At 46.7% G+C, this 21,609-nt stretch overlaps 1 protein-coding gene across 1 annotated transcript in view; it reads left to right on the top strand.

Moving 5' to 3' along the window:
* The window catches only part of GRK2 (G protein-coupled receptor kinase 2), a 258,235-nt gene that overhangs the window by 81,903 nt on the left and 154,723 nt on the right, over nucleotides 1-21,609 (top strand). The window contains exon 2 of the mRNA XM_069232942.1: nucleotides 20,163-20,239. Coding sequence (XP_069089043.1) covers nucleotides 20,163-20,239 — 77 coding nt within the window. The remainder of the gene's footprint in view (nucleotides 1-20,162; nucleotides 20,240-21,609) is intronic.

The raw sequence follows: 21,609 nt of genomic DNA, 5'->3' as shown, positions 1-21,609 counted from the left end.
AAGGCCAAGACCTGACCTCTGTGACCTATTCCTGCTGGCCTCAGAGGTGGAGATGCTGAAACACTGCTGGGGTGGAGGGAGCTGACTGACTGCACCATCATCCTCAAGGGTGGACCAGGTTGTAGGTCTGCATGAGCCATGACTGTGACCAGGAGACTGAGGTGGGAGTGGCTGCTGCCTACCTGAGGACAGTGCGTTTGAAAGGTGAGCAGTCATAACTTGCAGTTCATAATCAAAATTATAAATTTCCACACTTTGGAAATGCTCAGATTTGGACTTCAGTTAATAGAAACTGAGGAATGAGCCAAATTATCTAAAAGTAAAGCCCGTATGGATGGAGATCCTGATGTTGGGACCACTTCTACTCTAAACTCAGATGTCTAAATCCTCAATGCAAGATCTGCCCAGGAGGTGGAAAAAGCCTGGATGGAGATCCAATGGACCATGAGCTTGTGATGGAAAAATAGCCCGCGTCTTCTAAAGAAGATCTTTGGATACTAAAGGTTTTCATCATTCTAGCCTGTGTCCGTTCTGCAGGCATCCTTCTTTGGAGTGGGTATATACCTGCTGGATAAATTAAAAGCCTTCCAAACTGTTGCTGCATGGGTCCTGCATCCTCCCAATTGGAGCGAACACTTAATCTCTGCACACCAAACCTTGTGCCACCTCCCGGTGGAAGGTGGCATTCAACGCCAGTGTCTGCATGCTCCACCATGTCCCTTTCCATAGGCTTTCCAGCTTCTGCCAACGCGTCAAAAAGAAACAAAACCCACAAGCCAGCCAAGATTGGAAAATGAAGGCTTACAGTCATCCCAAAGTTTAGATGTGCCAGCTGGCGAGGCCCTCTCAGTCTATGCAGCCACTCTGTGGAATTCACCGCCTACAGAACTGAAAGAATTACTAAAACTTGTGCAATCCTAGTTCAAGCATAGGAACAAAACCTACTGATTCTACTGAGCATTCGAGAGAGACAATTTCATCCATTTCGAACCAGCTACTGTAAGGTCGAAGTCTTGCCACCATGGGACCGTCTCAGCATTGAAGCTGCAGTCTATTAAAATGCTAGACATTAGCAGTCTTCATCCAGTATCTGGTAATCGGATCATTCTGCATTCTGGCTCCCAGTACAAGAAACTTCAAGGTTGACTTTTTGTATGTGTGTGTGTGTTTTTTAAAATATGTATTTATTTTTTATTTTTAAATCAGAATTATGCCCGGTAAGCAAACGGTATGCCGAACATCTTCTGAAGGTTTGTGTTGGTAAAGTTGCCCTAAGTGGGAAGGGTCTGCCCAGAAGTGGGTCCCTTGCTCACTGTGCCACTGGAATCAAGCTAGCCTGGCTGATGAGGGGTGATACCCTGAAACCGGTCCCAGGATGCTTGTTTCCGGTCCAGGGAGGACCTGGCCTGGCAGTTCGGGCTGGACTGTTCCTACGAGGAACAGGGTCAAGACTGATTTGCATATGGCTGGGTCCAAACTGGGGTGGCATGGTGAGCAAAAGAACATGGATTAAACCCAGATCTGTGACTGGGGGTGAGTGTTTGCATTGTCAGCACTCCGTCCGTCATCCTTTTGTGTTGGTAATCTTCTGAAGGTTGCCTGAAACTAGAGGTTGTTTACAAAGGAGTCCCCTATTTTCCTTCACCCAACTCTGGTGCTTGCTCAGATCTTCGCGGATTTCCTACGCAGGCATCTGAATATGGCACGGTCACGCAGCCTTTGGGAGCACATTGTGCCACTGGTGGGGAATGGTAATGATGTTGGCAAAGTGAGTATGGTTGGCCTTGGTTTCCTCAAAGAGCCCTTCTTTGGGAATATCTCTTGCTCTTCATGGGCTCCGGCCTAGCCAGCAGCAGGAGGTTGGCTTTTCCAATCCAGGTCTCCTTGCCACCTTTAGAGGTTGAGGAACTTTCTGCTCACCGACCCCTTTCTAATGGCCTTTGAGGGGCTCCCTAAGGCCCTCAAGATATTCGACGCGCTGTCCAAGAACTAGTACTGGCAAATATAGCAAATAAATTGCAGTGGGAATTGACAGTTAGATTGCGTCAACTCTAAATGCGCCGCATACTTAAAAAAAAAATCGTAGCATCGGGGTTAAACTTGGAGCTCTTCCTTAAGGAAGCTACTTAACTTCACAAAACTAAATTGTGAACTTTGTTTACCTCAACAATATTTTGTAATTTTTTTTTGTGTTCTGTTTTAGTTCCTAAACTAACCATGTGATCTAAGACCTCAGTCATGTCCTCCAACAGTAGAATACAGTTTCCTGGCTTACTTTGTGTGCCTGTTGGGAGCAAACATGATTGTTCGGGTACATTTTGGGAAATTCAAGTTGCAGGTTTTGGTGGAAAGAGGTTGATAGTTCATAGATGTATTTTTCCTCAGATGTTCTATTTGAAATGCTTGCATTCTAGACAGTGGAATAAATGTAATTGTATTACACAGCTTTTTTAATGTGCTCTTTAAGTCTGTGGCTGATTGACAATAGCTTGCACGCCCATATTTATGGCCAGTGCCACTTTTGACTGTGGGAAGCTAACAATTCCCCACCCCATTGCCCTTTGGCTCTCTACCTCAGGGGTGCGAGGCTCTCGTGGATTCAGGCCTCGAAAATCATAAAAATGTTACTAGACCTGCAGGTCTGGCAACTTCAGTAATCTCTTCGACCATAGCTATAATGTACTCAACCCGTAAACCAGTCTCCCCATGTGTGATCCTAGGCAAATAGTCTATTTTACAGAGCCACTTTTTTGTTCATTCTCACATATAAGTGCACCTTTAATATCTGAGTTCAGCATTTCTGCTGTGCAAAAAACATCTTTTTGTTTGATTTAATAGACTAAACGTTTGCTCCATGTATTATAAGAATCAAGGCCTCATATAGGATGCACATGTACCCTGGCTTGCTTCTTAGTTTAATAATAGCATTGCCTTCAGGGCAGGAGTGTTTATCAGTTCATGTTTAAAAACTCACCTTTACTAAATCCATTACTAAAGCATGATGTTGTAGCATAGTCATTTACACACAGTATTTTTCCTCTGAATTGGCCAAAAGCTTTCCCACTAACATGCAGTTTTGCAGATAAAACTAAATAGTGTATAAACCGTAATCTGTGAAAATTAGGTTTCAGAAAACATATTTATCATTTGCTCATCACCAAGTAACATGTTCTGATTGGTTTTCATCCTATTAAAATATTTTTTCATCACACAATTACAAAAATGGGCTTTCACAACTGCTTAAATATATCTTGAAATGTTTTTATGGTTGACTTATTAGCTAGTTAAATGTGTAAGGAAAAACCTGACACACTGCAACCTTTAATTTCACACTCTTTGTGCAGCACATCAGACAGTTCACTTTACAAAACCCTGAAACTCTGCAGTCATGGTAAGAAAAGTTATTGCAAGTAGATGTAAGCTGACTTCTGACCTTTATCCTGAGCACAGAGCAAATGTGACAAGATAAAAACACGAATTAAAGGGATGTTTATTGCTTCTTCACTTTCAGAGTGAACAGAACACCTTTTCTTTGTCAGCTTGCCAGAACAGGCAAGTAGGTCCTAATTATAGCTTGTCCTGCTAAAATCTGACTCGGTAGCCAGGGGGCAAGTAGATTTCTTAAAACCTGGGATAGTACCCAAATATTGACACTTTTTGACTCCTAAATGGATTCGTGTACTTTGGGAAGTGTTGCTAATATTTGCACTTGTAGAATGCACCGGAAGTGCAGGGCAGCTGAGCAGAGACTTCCCCTTTGCTGTGTTGTCCTATGGGACTTTGAGCGGATGGAGCATTGCCTTTTCTCGCATTCTTCCATAGAGGTCAGTGTCAAGCCCCAACAGTAAGATGCATAAATGCTTTGTAATGTCTTGTTACACAAGGACCCTAGCACTGTGGATGTGGTCTGATTAGTGCAGACACGTGCAGAAGAGAGGTTCTACCAAGACATGTCTGTCTGTAACCCTTAGGACAACACTGGGTATCCTATTGCACATGGTCTGACACTCCTAAGTGCACACAGGGCAGCTGGACTCTTCTTAGGGCAGACACCGTTCACAAGTAACTGAGGAATTGAACCACCTGGACTTGTTTCCTGGGGGCTTAGCAGCGACTCTAAGCGGGCAGACAGGTCTGCTTACTGTAGGTAAACAGGGGAGAACTTGGCGCGTCATCAGGTCCTCGTTTGCCTTCTAAAAAGGTGCTGTGGGGTCAGAACAATTAGTCTCTGTAACTCAGTGGTTATGTATGGCTTGTGCCAGTACTAATCTGAGGGATTTCCGGAGATGTGACCAGTGCCCTGATTATGCATGCATTGATGGTGCGTCATTTGGTACGGACAACAAGACTCAGAGTTGTCAGTCGAGGTCACCCCATGCATGCACCACAACAGACAGGGGATTAAGCTACACATGGCCACTGCATGCACGCACCACAACAGACTGGGGTTTAAGGTACACATGGTCAACCCCCCCACCCATACACCACAACAGACAGGGGATTAAGCTAGACATGGCCACCGCATGCACGCATCACAACAGACTGGGGTATAAGGTACACATGGTCAAACCCCCCCTCCCCCTATACACCACAACAGACTGGGGTTTAAGCTACACATGGTCAACCGCCAACGTACATGAGAACAGACTGGGGTTTAAGCTAGACATGTCCACCCCATGCATACACCACATCAGACAGGGGATTAAGCTAGACATGGCCACCGCATGCACGCACCACAACAGACTAGGTTTAAGGTACACATGGTCAACCCCCCCCATACACCACAACAGACAGGGGATTAAGCTAGACATGGCCACCGCATGCACGCACCACAACAGACTGGGGTTTAAGCTAGACATGGCCACCGCATGCACGCACCACAACAGACTGGGGTTTAAGCTACACATGGTCAAACCCCCCCCCCCCCATACACCACAACAGACTGGGGTTTAAGCTAGACATGGCCACTGCATGCACGCACCACAACAGACTGGGGTTTAAGCTACACATGGTCAAACCCCCAACCCCCCTATTCATGAGAACAGACTGGGGTTTAAGCTAGACATGGCCACCCCATGCATGCACTGCATCAGACTGGGGTTTAGGGTCTTAAGCTAGACATGGCCACCCCATGCATACACCACAACAGACTGGCATTTAAGCTAGACATTGCCACCCCATGCATACACCACAATGGACTGGGATTTAAGCTAAACGTGTTAAATGAATTTTTGATTTAATTAGCTTTCCTTAAAATTGTATTTCATTTAAAATGTTTCTCAAATGTTTGATACATTTTTATTTCCTTAAAACAGTATTTCCTTAATGTTGTTCATCTATTTGCTGGTTTCCTATCATTTGGAATCTCCGGTTTGGTTTTTCCACTGATCCACATATTTCAGTTCCAGCGCTGAACAGCATTACCTGCATCAAACACCTCGCTCACCTCTTCCATGATGTCATTAAAGTTCTCCGCACTGTTCCTGTGGGCTGTAATGGAATGGGCATGGCTTGTTCCCTTACTTCCTTGGGCCAGTACCCTCTTATTTTGACTCATTTTTTTGGCGGGCTTTCCTGAATGATGTATTTAGAGTTTGAAACTCGCATATTCTAGAAGTTGAGCGTTGTCTGGATCTCCAGCAATGCAAGAAATAATGCAAGATGTTCTCTCCTCGTTATGCCGTGCATGTCAGTGTAGCTTGACAATTGTCACAGTACGCCTTCTGGGCACTTCGGGCCTGATTATGACCTGGGTGGATGGGATACTCCGTCACAAACGTGACGTATATCCCGTCCGCCATATAGCACGTTCCATTATGGCCTGTAGAACTTGTAAAACGGCAGGCGGGAAATCAGTCACGTTTGTGATGGAGTATCTTATCCGAAAAAGTCATAATCAGCCCATTTATGTGTTTTGAAAGAGAGAATGATGGGATGAGGCAGCTGCACCCTCCCATCCTCCTCTGCACCTTCCAATTTTTTTTTATTTTTTTTTAAAGAAATGGTTGACCTGAGTGTGTCACATCAGTGGTTGATGTGCTTCACGACACTGCTTGGTGCATAAAGTGGCCATGGGTGACTGGTTAGTTGATCCGTGTCCCTGTGCCTTCGCATCCCATCTTATCCCTCTGATTGGGCTTTCCCTGATGTCCACCAGGTTGCACCTTCCACCACACCTCTAAGATCTTGTTGGATTAGAGTGCGCTGCTCTCTTGTCCCTATGAACAGCCTCTGCCAAGCTCTGCCTCCTTGTTGGGTATTCAACTTGCCAGCTTCTCTAGCTTTCTCGGGGTCTTGATACTGTAGATAGTTTCTACTTCCCTCCACCTCTCTACAACAACAGGTTCCTTTGGAAATCCTATAGGCCAACTTACAAAGTGGAAATTACAGTTGTAATGTCTGGCTCTGTCACCAGGGCGCCCGCTTCATAAGCTCTCTGAAGTCACCTCAAGCTGAAGAGGTCTCATAGGGGCTTTAACTTCCATGACTTGCCTTTTGAAATGATGTCGCCCATCTTGAAAATGAACTTTACACGTGCACAGAGACTGCTATCCAGGAGACATTGTGTTCCTGGTTTTTTATCCTGCATCCAATTTCTCTTGTGTTTGCTACTGCTCCTGGTCAATAAATGGTATCTCTGACTGCCTTGCTAATTTTTGCCTTCTTTAGGCCTGCTCCTCTCTCTAGGCTCTGTTTAAAAGCAACGATTCACAGGATGCTCTTGTTGACAATGATGCAGCATTTAAAAATGCATTAAATACACCTCTCCTAAGAGAAAGTCTCATAAAATATTAAGCGATGCAGTCGATAATGTACTAAAACATCCTCTTGACGATTCCCGAATAGCCTCTTCTCCGGTTCACTCATGCCTCTGCTGTTTTAGGCTCCTTTCTCACTTTGTGTCTTAATTGTTCACTCTTCCCGGTTGTACAAGCTCTTTGTTGCCAAGTCGTTCGTGAAAACTGCACCGCAGGGTGAACGACTCACATATCAGTGGTGTCGACATAAAGCACTATAGCCTCCTTTACTCCTCTCCTGACTCCCCCCAGACTTGGGAAGGGTACATCAATAGTCCTGAGCACTCCAAAAAGTCGTTCAGGCAGTCCACGTTTTATTCATTCCACATATGTTTCCTTTCATCCATACTTCTTAAATCCAGACAATCACAAGAGGAGTTTTTCAAAAAAAGCCATAAAAAAATCCATTCTTCCCTTAACAGCCAATACATGTTTCGTCGTAATGGCTTATTCTCCTACGACTTCCTCAGGGCTTAAATATTCTTCAACGCAGACACCATCTCCTTGTTGTCAAAAGATAATATGTTGTCCAGTGTCAGAATTCCAAGTAATGCGAAAAAATCAGTCTATCCAAACTATTGGATGGTACTCTATGTGAAATTCCAGCTTGGGAAGGGTCTTAACTTGATTTATCAGCCCACTGACAGCCCCGCCTTAAGGAGGATCCAAGAGCTGCAAGTGTGCAACTGACTTTGCCCATTTGAGGAAGCCTTGACGGACACACGCCTCTTTTGGCTTTTGCAACCCACACTTTCTTCAACATGATTACAACAGGAAGTTACAATCTGATTTCATGGGGGTGGATCATGGGAATCGTTCCAGATACTGTTCAGTGCTCATAAATGCGTTTGCTTTGAAGCAGCTTCTGACCAGGCAGCTTGATGCTGTCCCAGTGGGGTCCTGTTGTGCATGTGATCGCCCCTCTGCATACACCTTCAGATGCACCCCAAAGGTCTCCACCTTAAGCCCCGCATGCCTTGCTCTAATGTGAGTGTGCAGCACCTGCGCACTGATGCCTCCCCTCGAGACCAGGATTGGTACCCTAACAAATTAAGCCTATGGATTGAATCTTAACTGGGCCCAAAAGTGTGGGCCCAAAGCGGTTCTCATCATTCATTACAGCTGTTCCCACGTCTGCCCCCAAGACTGGTTTGTAGATGGCTCACTGAAGGAGCGTCTTTAAAAGCCTTTCTAGGGATGCTAGGTGGATGAGGAAGATTTGTCTATCAAAAGAAAAATAACAAAATAGAAATTACAGGCATGAAATGTTAGCATGGGAGTGCCACTGCCTAAACATACCACTGGAAGAGGAAAAGAAGCTGACGGATGCCACAGAGCGCCAGATCTAAACCCCTTCTTATTTTCTTGTTGTGGCCGGCCCACGCAGCCCACAGCCCATACCACTGTATAGTGACCTAGATTCTCTGTGGCCCCAATTTGCACCCTAGAATTGAGCTCCACGCGGTCCCTCTGCCATTGCTGTGACTGGTAAATGGGAAGGCGCCTGTTACTACAGACCCTTGGTACCTTCAGTTAAACTAGAATACCCCATAGACTGCCTGGTCCAGTGCAGATCTGCGTCTCCTTACCTCTACCTTGCATCTGCTTTTTTCAGGCAGTTGCTGCAATGGACTTTCCTAGCTGCAGACACTTTCAGAGAAGGCTGTGTATCCAGGACCATATCCTTGGATGTAGGTATATTTATTGCCAAGAACTTGTTTTGCATAAGGTGTTTAGCCAGTATAGTGCAACATCTGCATTGCTATAGCCCTAACCACAGCATCTCCGTTGATGGGAGCGGACGATCATCCTTCAGCCTTAGACCTACTTGTGCTCTCTCAGTGGATGTGCTTAGGTTTATCTGCTATCTTGTGTGGTTTTTGCGTAGTCCTCTGCTCTCTGCGTGATGTGGTTTTGTGCCAGTCCCGTGACGTTGATTGACAGACCTTCGAAGTCAGTGGCCGTATTGTAGAAACAGTCTTCTAGTATGTTATCGGATGAGCAATCCGATGGATAGCAGCGCGTTGCTGTGCCGGCGTGAGCAGCGAGCAGTCCAGACCAAGCAGTTGACCCACCAGTTGCTTCAGTGACCGCATATTGGTGACAACCATGTTTTAAAAAAAAAAAAAAAAAAAAGTTCTGGCATTCACCCACACTGGGTATTTTTCCATTAAGAAAATACCATAAATATTAGCTACTATAAACCACTTATTGTTGGAAAGAGAATCAGAATTGAGATCCAAGGCAGGAAACAGCCATGATTTTAGAGATTTGTGAAAAATTGAGCAGATTATATTTCTGCCGGAGGAGTCCTGTCCTCCGACGGTTTTAAGTGGTTTTCAGTGCTACCTTTGGCACTTCCTAAAGAAATTTCACCCTGGAGTTTTAAATCACAGCGTGGATGGTACTAGGTGGAGCAATGGCTGAAGGAGGAGTTCTTGCATTGAACATGGCTGTTTGTATTGGACACAGACTTCCACCAGCAGCCAGTATCTGTCTGTAAAAGCTGCAGTGATCTGCTTCCTTGGGCGTAGGCCCAGGACTAATCTTGCGGCATAGTTCTGGACTAGCTGTAATGTTTGAATCCAGTATTCCGGGAGATCAAGGTAATTTGTGTGACAGTAGTTCAGCCATGAAGACACAAATGCCTTAATAAGTTGAGGTGCATTTGGAAAAAGCAACCTTTCACTGTAGAATTTATATACACGGTTAGCCGTCCATTGTGAACCAATTTTACACCTAGATGTTTCCACTATCGGTACTGGGAGGGGTTCTAGGCCCAAAGTTGGGGGTAAAAATGGAGATCTCTGATTGGTGATGGCTTCACAGTGCAAGGTATTTCTGTTTTGTGACCGGTTGGTGTGGAATGAATGACTATCTGCTCGGTACTGGATTAAAGACCCACTAGGTCTCGGCTCTGGTGGATCCCTCTGACGGATATCTGTGGGAGAAGTCTCATGCTGCTCCTGGGGCAGCGGTTTGGATTATTCTTAGATGGGATCTGCTCTGGTGCTCCAGCCTTTAAATGGAAGCCATGTGAACCCAGATGTCTTTGATGTTTTGCTCTGCCAGTATGTAGCTGATGGGCACCTCTAAATACAAATATATTCTGTTAAAGACATTGGGTAGCCCATGTCCTGTTTGAGTGATAATCAAAAAAAGCACAAAGAGAGATAGAAGTGCCACTTATGGAGAGAGACCGGCACACACACTCTTGCTGTCTCTTGATCTGTCTCTCTTTTTAACATCACTTTACGGGGAAAAATTGAAGACTTCGCCTTTGTGGAACTCGTGCATTATCCATCGTCCTAGCTCATGTCTTACCTTGTCCCACTCACGTCACTTTAAGGCAGTCCGAGGCGGTGGGCAGGGTAGTCTGGGATAAATGACCTAAAGGCCCCTGGTGTCAATTATTGCCCATAACACTTGGCACCCACACCCCTCAGGTAATGCCACCTCAAATGCAATGATCCTTCCGTTTCTTATGTTCCCAGCTGTAGTCACTTACCCGTACCGAGTGACTCGAGAATTCATTTTTAATCCCCAAATTTTTTTTGCTTTTTTCTTGTTGCGTTCAGCCCACATCATCCCTCTAACTTCTGTAGATTGTGTACTTAAGATCTGCAAAGAATCCTGTGGATCCAGCGGTTTCTCCGAAAGGGGCTCTGATGCGGGCCTTATCCGCGACGTATAATGCAAGTAACTAACCCAAAGCGCCATATTTGATGGAACTGCTGAAACCAGTCTTCCACTGTGTGGATTGTGTTTGTGCCGCTAATGTGTTCCGTAGCTGGGAGGCGGCAACAGACGTGACGCGCCTTCCGAGCTGCGCTCTGGCACTTTAAGTGGTGGCGTGCAGGTGAACAGCAGGCTCCATCTAGGATAATAATGGACTGCATGGATTAGAGACGGTAAACCACAGTGCTTTTCATCTTAGTAGACCAAACACGAAGATTTAAACTCGATTAGACATAGGTACCTGAGGCAAGGCTATGAGAGCTAGGGTGTTGTATTAATTGGTGGCACTCTTTAACCCCCAGGCTCCCCGGGGCCCTTAGTTCAAGCCGTAGAGAGTTGTAGGACACATTCTGGCAATGTCACTTCCTGTGCTGCCGACCCCAGTTGACACGTGTTTGTAGGATAACGTACAAGGGGTTTGTTTTTCATTGTGGTAACATGTTTACATGTTGATTATTTGGGGATAAAATCTGTATCACATAACGATACAGGGATGTGAAATGTAATAAAATATCTACTTGTCCATGGGACAGGTTGCTTCATAAATCTACCTGTCGTGTAAAAAAAAATATACTTGTCCCTTTGTTACCACGTAGTGCGTCAAAAAAGAATGGCAGCGATCTGTTTATATAAGAGCTCTGATAATAGCCTGTCTGATAATGCCAGGGTTCATACTATTGTAGGGTTTGAATTGCAGCAATTCCTGCATTTTGCCACCTTTCCACAGACCTACATACTGGGACCGGAGGTTGAGTTGTACAACAGTTCCAGGTTTGGAATGCGCCTTTGCTAACTTGCATGTTTTAATGGTTATCACCAGCTCTTCTCTAATCTTTTCCCATGCTGAGAAAGGTTGGAAATGTACCCCTGACAAGGGTCAGAAGTAAAACTTCTTCCAGGGTTGGGAAAAAAGTGGTTGTAGAAAAAGTTAGCTTGTAAACGCTCAACAGATTTTCCCATGAGCAAATCCACACATGCATATTTGTTCATGCTAAAATGTAGTTCACACATGTAGGAAAGTCCCTCTTTCTGGCATGGTACCCCCACTTTTTGTCTGTTGTCAGTGTGCTTAGACTGTTTCCACTGGGATCCTGCTAACCAGGACCCCAGTGATTGTGCTCTGTCCTCTAAATGTGGTTGTCTTGGTACTCTTTACACCCCACAATTGGCATACTGGTGTACCCCCGTAAGTCCCTTGTATATGGTACTTAGGTACCCAGGGCAGTGGTACACCAGGTGTCCCCCATGGGCTGCAGCAGGAGTTATGCCACCCATTGCAGCCCATGCAAACTGTCTGCAGGCTTGCCATTTGCAGCCTGAGTGAAAAGGTGCATGCACCCTTTCACTGCTGGGCACTACATCATGTCACTGTAAGTCACTCCTATGGTAGGCCATTCCAACCCTAAGAGCAGGGTGCATGTCCCAGTGTGTGTGGGCATCCCTGCAGGAGCATAGGTGCTCCTACGAACTCCAGTTCCAATTCCCTGGACTTTGTATGTGCGGGAAGCCATTTCAGCTATGTACTGACCATAGGTCGCTACCATTGGTACCTAGACATGTTTGAAATTAAATATGTTTGAACCATACCCCAATACGGATGCCAGTATTGGTGGCGTGATTCCATGCACTCCTGGGGCTCCTTAGAGGTCTCCCCCAGTACTGCTCCTACCAGTTTTTCAGGGTCTGCGAACAATCTACGCTGCTGCGGCCCCTCAGACAGGATTCTGCCCTCCTACTGCTTGACCAGCACAAGCAGGGGAAGGCAGAACAAAGGATTTTCTGTAGGAGAGGGGTGCAACATCCTCTCCCTTGGAAATGGGTGTTAAAATGCTGGGGAGGGGTAGCCCACAACATCACTAATTTCCTTTGGAGGGCACATTTGGTGCCCCATTGCGTAATCTGGTTTGCACCAGCCCAGGGACTCCCGGTCCATGCTATGGAGCTAAACTGCACAAAGGACAGGTGAGTGACCCCACCCCTGTCCATCACCGCCCTGGAGGTGGTTCCCAGAGCTTCTCCAGGTGGCCACTTGATTCTGCCATCTTAAAAACAAGATGGGCAGAGGTCCCTGGGAGCATCTGACTGGTCAGGTCAGGCAGATGATGTCTGTGACCCTCCTCTGATAGGTGGTCACTTTGCAAAGTGACCGCCCCTTTTTAGGCTATTTAGGGACTCACTTGCAGGTAGGTCCCTAGATTCGACATGCAAGGCTCCACCAGGACTCCTCTGCGATTACCTCTTACGCTCCTGGCCACCCAGAACTGCTGCTGCACTTCACAGGAACCGAATAAGACTGCAACACCGAGAGAGTCTCTCATTGCAACCTTGTTTTTGCGGCTCCTGTCAGCAACTTACAACATTTCCATGGCAGGGCATCCTCTGGGGTTGGCAAGACTTCAGTTGCATCAGAGAAGCAAGAAGGAATCTCACTTGGAGTGAAGGAGTCACTCCCCTGCATTCGCAGGCACCTAAGGCAACAACATCCAGCTGCTGGGATTTGCTGGCCTCTGTACCTGCGAAGATTCTCCAACACAGGTGGTGGTTCTGAGGGGTTCTCTAGGTCCTCTCCGCCTTCTGTCCAACTTGGGAGACAGTGAGCCCTTGCCTCTTTCTCCAAGACAGAAACTCCTGTGCATCTCTACTGTTGCAGCAACCAAGACTCCTACTTTGGGGGATTGTGAGGCTCCAAGTAGCCCTGGCCCCCAGCACTCTACCTCTGCAAGGACAGTCTCCTCCAGCGACGTGAGACTCCTCTTCAGATGTGCTGCCTGGGTCTCTCTGCCACTTACTGTGCCTGCTTCCAGTGGGTTTCTCGTGGGAGCTAGGACTGATTCCGCTGGCTCTCCTTTCTACTGAGGGTCAGCCCAGACTCCCCTCCAAGGGTCGAGTCTCCAGGAACTTGCTGGTCCTCTCCCACTCTGCAAATCTCCAACAGCTCCAATGCATTTGCCTGTGCTTGTTGGTGGTCCTCCTGATTATTGACCCATCTTCAACCTGGCGATCATCGAGGGACAGCCCTTAGGTGAATCCAGAGACTCCTCTGCAGCTCTTGGACTCCGCAGCTGGGTGTCCTCCATCACCGTCGACCCGGATCTTCACCCACAGAAGGGTGGGCATTGCCTCCTGCCCCACCTGGACACTCCTGCGTGGACTGTATTCCATCCCCTTCTTTTGCAAGTTCTCTTCTTCCAGAATCCACCATTGGGTTCCACCAGCCTGGTTCTGCTTTTGCAGTATTCCATTTAAGAGTCCCCATGTTAGCCTATGGGATGACCTGGTAACTTTCCTCTGCTCTACTGGTCGCTTGGGGTTTTCTAGATAATTACCTCTTGGGGTTCCACTCTCTGCCAACCCTTGGCTAACTACTCCATATCCTCTGGTGGGGGGGACACATTATCGCATACCACTTTTTTAGTATATGGTTTGCCCCCCTAATAGGACCCTTGCAATTTTGTGCTATTTCATAATACTTACCTGTGTATATTTTGTGTGTACCTAACTCCACAAGAGGGTTTCCTATAGTAATCTAGCCTGGTGTTCCTGTAATAAAGTACCTTTATTTGTGCAACACTGAGTGGTTCCTTCCATGTGTGATAAGTTGCTGTGTGACTATGGTGGTATTGCAAGTGCTTTACTCTCCTTCTAGATACGTCTTGGCTGCTCACCACAGCTACCACTAGAGAGCCCTGGCTACCTAGACACTGTAACACTATCTAATAAGGGTTGCCTGGACCCAGTATAAGGTATAGCACCATAGGTGTCCACCACACACTGGGCCAACCTCCTACAACAGATGCTTTCTAGGAGTATGATTTCCTGGCCTACTTCTGTAAATTATTGTGAATTAATGAAAGCTGTGAACCTGCACTAATGCAAGGCCTTATATCGTGTGTGCAGTTTTGTGACTTTATTTAAGAATTAGGCCCCTAATTAGGTCTTCAGTTACCCAAGACCTTTTGCTTTTTGTTAAATTCTATCTCTCTCCTTAGCTTTCTGTAGTCTGGACATTTTAACTGAGGTATGCTGATCGTTAAGCTACAAATTCCAAACAACCATTTGCAAATGCAATGGGTCTCGCATTTGCCCGAGTTAGAGCTATATTGACGTTATAAATTCCTAACTGGACTTTTCTTGACAGATAAAATGAAAATGAAGTTTAAAACATTGGTTGATGTTAGCAAGCCAATTTAAAGTGCTATGGCTACCATGAGCATGAGTGCGAAAGAGAGACACAAAAGGAAAAAAGTTTGCTCACAGTCAGACGTATCGGCAATCGTGCAATTATCCATGTAACAAGGTCAGTCTGCAAGGCGGTAACAAAACCACCCCAAGGAGGGACAAACCTAAAGCATTCACCAATGATAACAAAGGGTTTTTGAAAGGCAAGCCCATGAGTGATGGTGATGGGCGTGAGGTGGGTGTGGTTAAAAGCCCACAATACTTATAACAGTTCAAAGTGCTTGCGCGCTCGACCTAAAAGGTGCTGAGAACTATGGCACCCCAGAGAACAGTTTCACTCTAAGTTTGATCTTGTAAGTTTTGCACCTAAAATTGACTGGGATATTTTCCCATTTTTGCATTGCACATTCATTGTGTTACTTTCAAAACACTTTGCTGCTTCACATTGACGAACACAAACACAGTAAAACAGGTCTTTGATTGTTGAGTGTGTTTGAGATATGCCTGTATTATCCGGGGCTCTTAAGCTCACCACAAGGCTGGGCCTGGTCTCCCAGGTTCATGGCCCCCTTTTGTCCTTGAGATACAGGGCTGAGGGTTCTAGGATTAGAGATGAGGTGTTGGGGCCACTGCTTGTTTTTATCGTACAGCAGTTTGAATTTAAATCTCGTTCATTGATTTAAAGCGTAACCCATAAAGCCACTGTTAAGTGGCCTGACAGTGGGGCCTGGTGGCTTTTGAAACGAAGTTTCCGAGGTCCACGCAGGACTAGCTGCTTCTGTTCAGGTTTTTTCTTCGTATTTGTAAAAGCCCGATGGCAAAGAATAAACATTGCACAGCTGTTTACACGTGGACCAGAATAGCTCGTTACAGCTCATGCCAGCACCCCTGATAGATTTGGCATTTAAACCCACAATGGCAATATTACATTTTTTGCACAATTAAAACTCCCTCCAGGTGAGTGAAACTAAATGGGCGAAGGAAAGTCCCTTATTTGTTTTTTTTTTTCCTTCCTCCTTAACCCCTAAGTCTCCCTTACGTGTGCTAAGATATTGGCATCTGCGTCTTAGGAGCAAGATGAATTATTATTGGATGAATCGGTGGTTCATCTAGGCATCTGCTCCTTAGCGTCAGGTCAGCAAGCAGCCTCTGGCCTTCGCAGGCAGATCCAAGCCCAGCATCCTAGGACCGACCTGCATCCGTGGGCCCTGGAGAAGAACCGTATTTTCCTGCCCTGGTATCTGGCATGCTTTTTAGCCAACCTGGGTTGCTGCCCCTTGGGCCCTGAGCTCAGTCAGTCAAGGTGGCCACCGGTACCTGAATGCCAGGGTCCAGCTACCGCCTAGGTTCCTCTTGTACATCCCTGTACAGCGGTCTGCTGCCTTTTGGCTAGGTTCATGCTTCACAAATACCACATGCAATCGTACATACATTATTGTACATATATACGTGCAAACATATGCAGCATTTTTGGGATATTTATTTAATATTTTCGCCGTCCTAAAGGCCCAGCTGTTCTCACACTGCTTCAGTTGACATTGGGCTCAAATTTGTGTTTCGGATTTGCTATGTCTCAGCCTCTCCATTGCACGTTAACATCCAACTTCATGTATAAGATGCTGTTATATTGAATAATTTTACAGCATTTCATTATGTAGCGCTCTCCCTCCTCCTGGCAAGGTTCCAAGGCGCTCTGCAGTGTGACTTCGCATCCTGAGATGCACGTTGTAGCCGTGTAACCTAGTAGTGTTGAGTATTGGTGTCGCGTGAGCTTGTTCTATGAAAACATAGACGTGTGAGGATAGGTTCCCAAGAATGTGCACCGACAAGTCAAGGTTGAACCCAGGACTTGATAACTCTTTAAAGTTCCACATGATTGGTCTGATCTTTACTTCTGCACTTATCCTAAATTCCATTATTTGCATGTCTGTACTGAGAAGCAGAGACCAATTATACTAGATATAGTCCAGAAGCTTGAAGCAGGCCTCTGAGCCTCACAAATGACACCAAAACTAGCCCTAGTTCATCCCTCAACCAACCATCTTCACTCTGTGTAATCAACAGGATGTCTACTCACTCAAACAACCAGAAAGCGCTTTGGAGCATCACAAATGGGAGGAAGGCGCTGACAAATGCTGGCATATAAGATCTTATTCTCCCGCTTCAGGGGGATCACTGGCATAAACCTGTCCAGGAGTGGCCCACAAGGCGTCTGACTTAAGAACACCAGAGCAGATTTGTGAATAAGGGGGCTTGAGGGGCAGCCAACTGTGGGGACGTCTGCCCCCGGGCAGGTTGAGAGGGTGGTGCAGTCCAAGACTGACATTTTGTATTGTTGGGCTATAAACATAGCACAAATAGCCCAAACACATATATAGGGGATACTTCTGATTCCCTGCTACCATTTTAGTTACAGGTGACCGGTCGCAGGGAGGTTCTGTGCTTCTTCCCTGCCCTCATGTCCCCTAGTGATAGCAGTTTGAAGGGGTGGGGGTGGGTCCTATGTCAGTGGTTTTGTTCATAAAGGTGTCCCACTGTTGTACGTTATCGCTTGAGACGGTTGCTTAGCAGTGGCCTGGAAAGTTTTGCATGAGTTAACAGAAGTTTGGTTGGCGTTGACAGTTGGTGAACCACGTGGAAAGAGGGGGTAGGCAGGAAGTTTAAGGTTAATTAGAGGAAGTTGGTTGCTTAGAGGTTGTTTCATTGCAGTTATAGGCTGTTGGGTAAAGTTAAGTTGAAAGCTGCTGAAATGCATTTCAATTCAAAATGAGATAGTTGTGGGCTGGGATATGTGGGTTGGACCGTAGGGGAGTAGGGGAAAGGACTACGTAGTTCATTTAATGTATAGAGAGGTTGGTAGTTTTGTAAGGCGGTTTGCCCAGGTAAAGTTGTGATGTACACCTGTTATAATAAAGTGGCCTTTTTTTCGCTCAGCACACATGGTTAGAGGTCTGCGCTGTGCCCCTTCCTCCCAGAGGCCCCCTGCGGCCTTCCAAGAAGGGAGTCTTTCATTGGCTACATTTATAAGGGCCTCCTCTCTGATTTACATCACCTGAGACCCCAGACCGATTATGTATGAACCCCTGAGAACCACCCCCTTGGCTATAGGGCAAGAAGCAGGTAGCACCGTCCTGTAGCCCTCTGACCTCCAGCGCGCGCAGGCGTCAGTGCGCTGTTGTATGGCAGGTGGGAGCACAACATGAGTGGCATGGGATCTTGCCTTGAGAGCAGGTGCAGCGGCAGATCTTGTCTTGGGGGAAGCACAGCTTCCGTCGTCCTACTGCGGTTGTATCACTTCCTGTTCCTTCCAGTCTTGCACTTGTTTTTTTCATGGCGGTCCAGCTGTCGCATTAGAGTGCCTTAGGTGTTCCGCGTAACTCTGCATAACCCCCTCAGGTATCCATCACCTAGTAGTCTGGGATGAACCCTGCCGTAGGTCCATACGATAGCTTAGTGTTTTAATCACCTGCTGATTAGACTTGTGTGCAGCGTGCAAGACATTGATACTCGTAGACCTGACTCTTTCCAAGCTTGTGCCCTTGTTAGCATTTGAAAGGGTCTCTTGGCTTCGCGATTAAAGGTGTATGGTGGCATTCCTTCTGCGTAAAGGCTTGCACCCATTTTAGTGGTGCTTATTTAGGCAAATAACCACGTTACCCAATCGTGATCTCATTCAACCAGACCTATCAACTTTGCTGATCTTGGTTAATAAGATATTTGGAAGAATCTGTGAGAAAAATGTGAATATGTATGCACTGTAGATGAGAAGGTGATATTGTTTTTACTCTTCAGGAGTGTTTTTTAATTTTATTTTCACTCTAGATTTCCCTGCACATCATGAACTTCCAGACTTTCTCTCTACAACTGGTGTTTTTTTTTATTCATACCCCCGTCCTCTTCTAGATTAGTTTGGCACATAATAGATAAGGATTTTTTTCATTTCATATGTCATGTGCACAATTCTGAGGAAATCACTTTTTTGTTAATTTAAAAGTTATTATTTTGCTCTTTGTTTTTGTATTGTACGGTTGTGCAGTGACATCCTTTCATGGGGCGTGGACGCTGGTTCATGTGGCCCGTCGTGGTCCTCACTATAGGCAGTCTTTTGCTCTATTATCTAAAGGTTCTTACTGTGGTTCTGAGCAATTTTAGCCTAGTCTTATAGTTTGGTAGAGTTTCTTAAACTTTTACTATTCTTTTTTAGGGGTAGTCACTTCTCTTTGTGACAGTTGTGCATCTTTGGTGGTAGAAATGGCAAATGGTGTGTCTTCCTTCTGCCTTCTATGGACTGGGATCTTCTGTACCGAAATCTGTCATAGGGCCTGTGATGGGTGACTTGTCGGCCCATGCCACGTCCGGCTTCTGGAGACAGGATTAGGAAATACTGGAGTGTCTAAAGATTTGAACTTTTCCTTTTAGGAAGCTGTAAGGTGTCTTTGGCTGGTGGGGTGTGGGTAGCCTAAATTTAAATGACTGAAACATCTGTGTATCCCTGGTTCCTAGGCTTCTTTCCTCTGTGATTTCCTTCCCCCAGTGGGCACATGACTTGCACTCCAGGCAGTAGCCCAAGGGTGTCCTCTGAGGCCTTGTTGGTATCTTATTTGATATCTGGTTGCAAGCCTACCTGTGCCTGCTCCTCCCCTAATGGCAATATTCCTTCCCATCTCTGGAAGACCATGTAAGGTGTACTTGTCGCAGGATGCTGTAGGACAACACTTCTTTGCTATGGAGTAGTACATAGTTTAAGGTTCGGTGTCCCCTCCAAGTGGTGTCAAGTTTGTGAAACAGTGTGCAGTGAATAGTTGCTTAGAGGTGTCTCAGCCTGTGTTACTGCTGAAGCATGTGCAGCCTATGTTTCCGCTGGGGTGTGTGCAGCCTGTGTAACCGCTGGGGAGTATGCATCCTGTGTGACCGCTTGGGTGAGTGCAGCCTGTGTGACCGCTTGGGCGAGTGCAGCCTGTGTGACCGCTTGGGCGTGCCCAGCCAGTGTGACCGCTTGGGCGTGCCCAGCCAGTGTGACCGCTTGGGCGTGCCCAGCCTGTGTGACCGCTTGGGCGTGCCCAGCCTGTGTGACCGCTTGGGCGTGCCCAGCCTGTGTGACCGCTTGGGCGTGCCCAGCCTGCGTGACCGCTTGGGCGTGCCCAGCCTGCGTGACCGCTTGGGCGTGCCCAGCCTGCGTGACCGCTTGGGCGTGCCCCGCCTGCGTGACCGCTTGGGCGTGCCCCGCCTGCGTGACCGCTAGGCCGTGCCCCGCCTGTGTGACCACTAGGCCGTGCCCGCTCGGGCGTGCCCCGCCTGTGTGACCGCTCGGGCGTGCCCCGCCTGTGTGACCGCTCGGGCGTACGCAGCCTGGAACACGTGGTCTGCGTGACCTGAGTATAAGCAGTCTCAGCTTAGAAGTAACATTCTATGAAAATGTGTCTGATTTGTTGCTCTCTCTTATTGCAGCATTCGTAGTGTGATGCAGAAGTACTTGGAAGACCGGGGTGAGCTCACCTTCGAGAAGATCTTCTACCAGAAAATAGGTATGTGGCGCAACCTGAAGGTACCAGGGCATTGAAAACCCAATATTCTAGAGCAGTGGTCTCAACCTGTGGCCCAGGCACCCCTGGGGTTCCGCTAAGCCTCCTCAGGGGTCCGCAACAGTTTAGAAATTTAAATAGTATTAGCAGACTAATAAAGTATATATAAATAAAGTGGCTAAATGTACAATTGAACATTTTAAAACGTACTGTAAATGTCAAGGAATTTTAAATTGGAGGCTGAAAATTAAATTAGTGTCCTCCGATTGATTTGTGGGAGCCGAGCAGGGGCATCAAACGGAATATAGTGCTGGGTGATCCGTGGCTTCAGTTGGATTTAGAAAAGCTCCAACCTTCCTACTAAAATTTGTATTTTTTATTTATATTACTTTGTCTATGTATTTGAATGTTTTTTTCTGTATTTGTTGGGTATTGTTTTGCGGCTCCCATCATTGGCAATGTTTAGGCCAGGGTACCCGGCTTCCAGTAATGACTCGGTGGGGGCACCCTGGATTCAAATAATGATTCACTGGGGGCCCTCGAGTTCCAGCAATGATAAAGTGGGAGTCCACAGAAGGCAAAAGGCTGAGAAACACTGCTCTAGAGAACGTCAACATGCCTCATTATCGCAGTGAAATAATTGGATACTTGGTAGAAAAGACAATGTTTACCTGTGTAAAGTTCCATGCGCAGGGCCTCTGGCAACTTCCAAATACAGCTGTCAATCATCACTAGCAGAGCCACCGCCTGCTCGGCACCTCCCTTCACCTTCCACTTTTCTGTCACTTCAACTAGCATTCTGTCCCTTGTTAAGCAGGGTTATTTCCACTGCCTGCTTGTGAGCTTTACCTACTGTTCCTTTTTCCCTCAACAGACGTCCTGTTGTGCCCCCTGCACTGACTTTGGAGGCGTGACTTCTCAGTTGAACTGACACCTCCCCCTTATGGACTCCAAACAGACACGTCCCTTTTCAGGCACTTAGCTCTGATGTTCAAAGCCCTCCCTTGCACGCTCCATCACCTTTCACATGCGACCCACCCCTTTCGAGCACTGACCCAACAGTAGCTGCCTATCTGTACGGTCCCTTGTGCCCCTCAACTCACATTTCTTTCAACCGCCTGCACCCCAGGACCTTCAAGATGGCCGACATCCAGCACGTTTCAGGCGCAAGGTGCCTGGGGAATACCAGAGTCAGGGTTTCTATTTAGCATTGGGTGTAGGCGAATGCCAGGATCAGAGTATCTGTTTGGCATTGGGTGCATGGCGAATGCCAAAAATAGAGGCCGCCGCAACTCCGGTAATCGGCATAACGCGTCCGGAACTGACAAGTGGTAGCTCGAGAAGCACCCTGGCGAAAGTTGCACAAGTAATGC

Source organism: Pleurodeles waltl, chromosome 4_2, assembly GCF_031143425.1.
Source record: "Pleurodeles waltl isolate 20211129_DDA chromosome 4_2, aPleWal1.hap1.20221129, whole genome shotgun sequence".
NCBI classification, from domain to species: Eukaryota; Metazoa; Chordata; class Amphibia; order Caudata; family Salamandridae; genus Pleurodeles; species Pleurodeles waltl.
The sequence above is the reverse complement of the archived record's forward strand: the minus strand, read 5'-3'. Positions and strand labels throughout refer to the sequence as shown.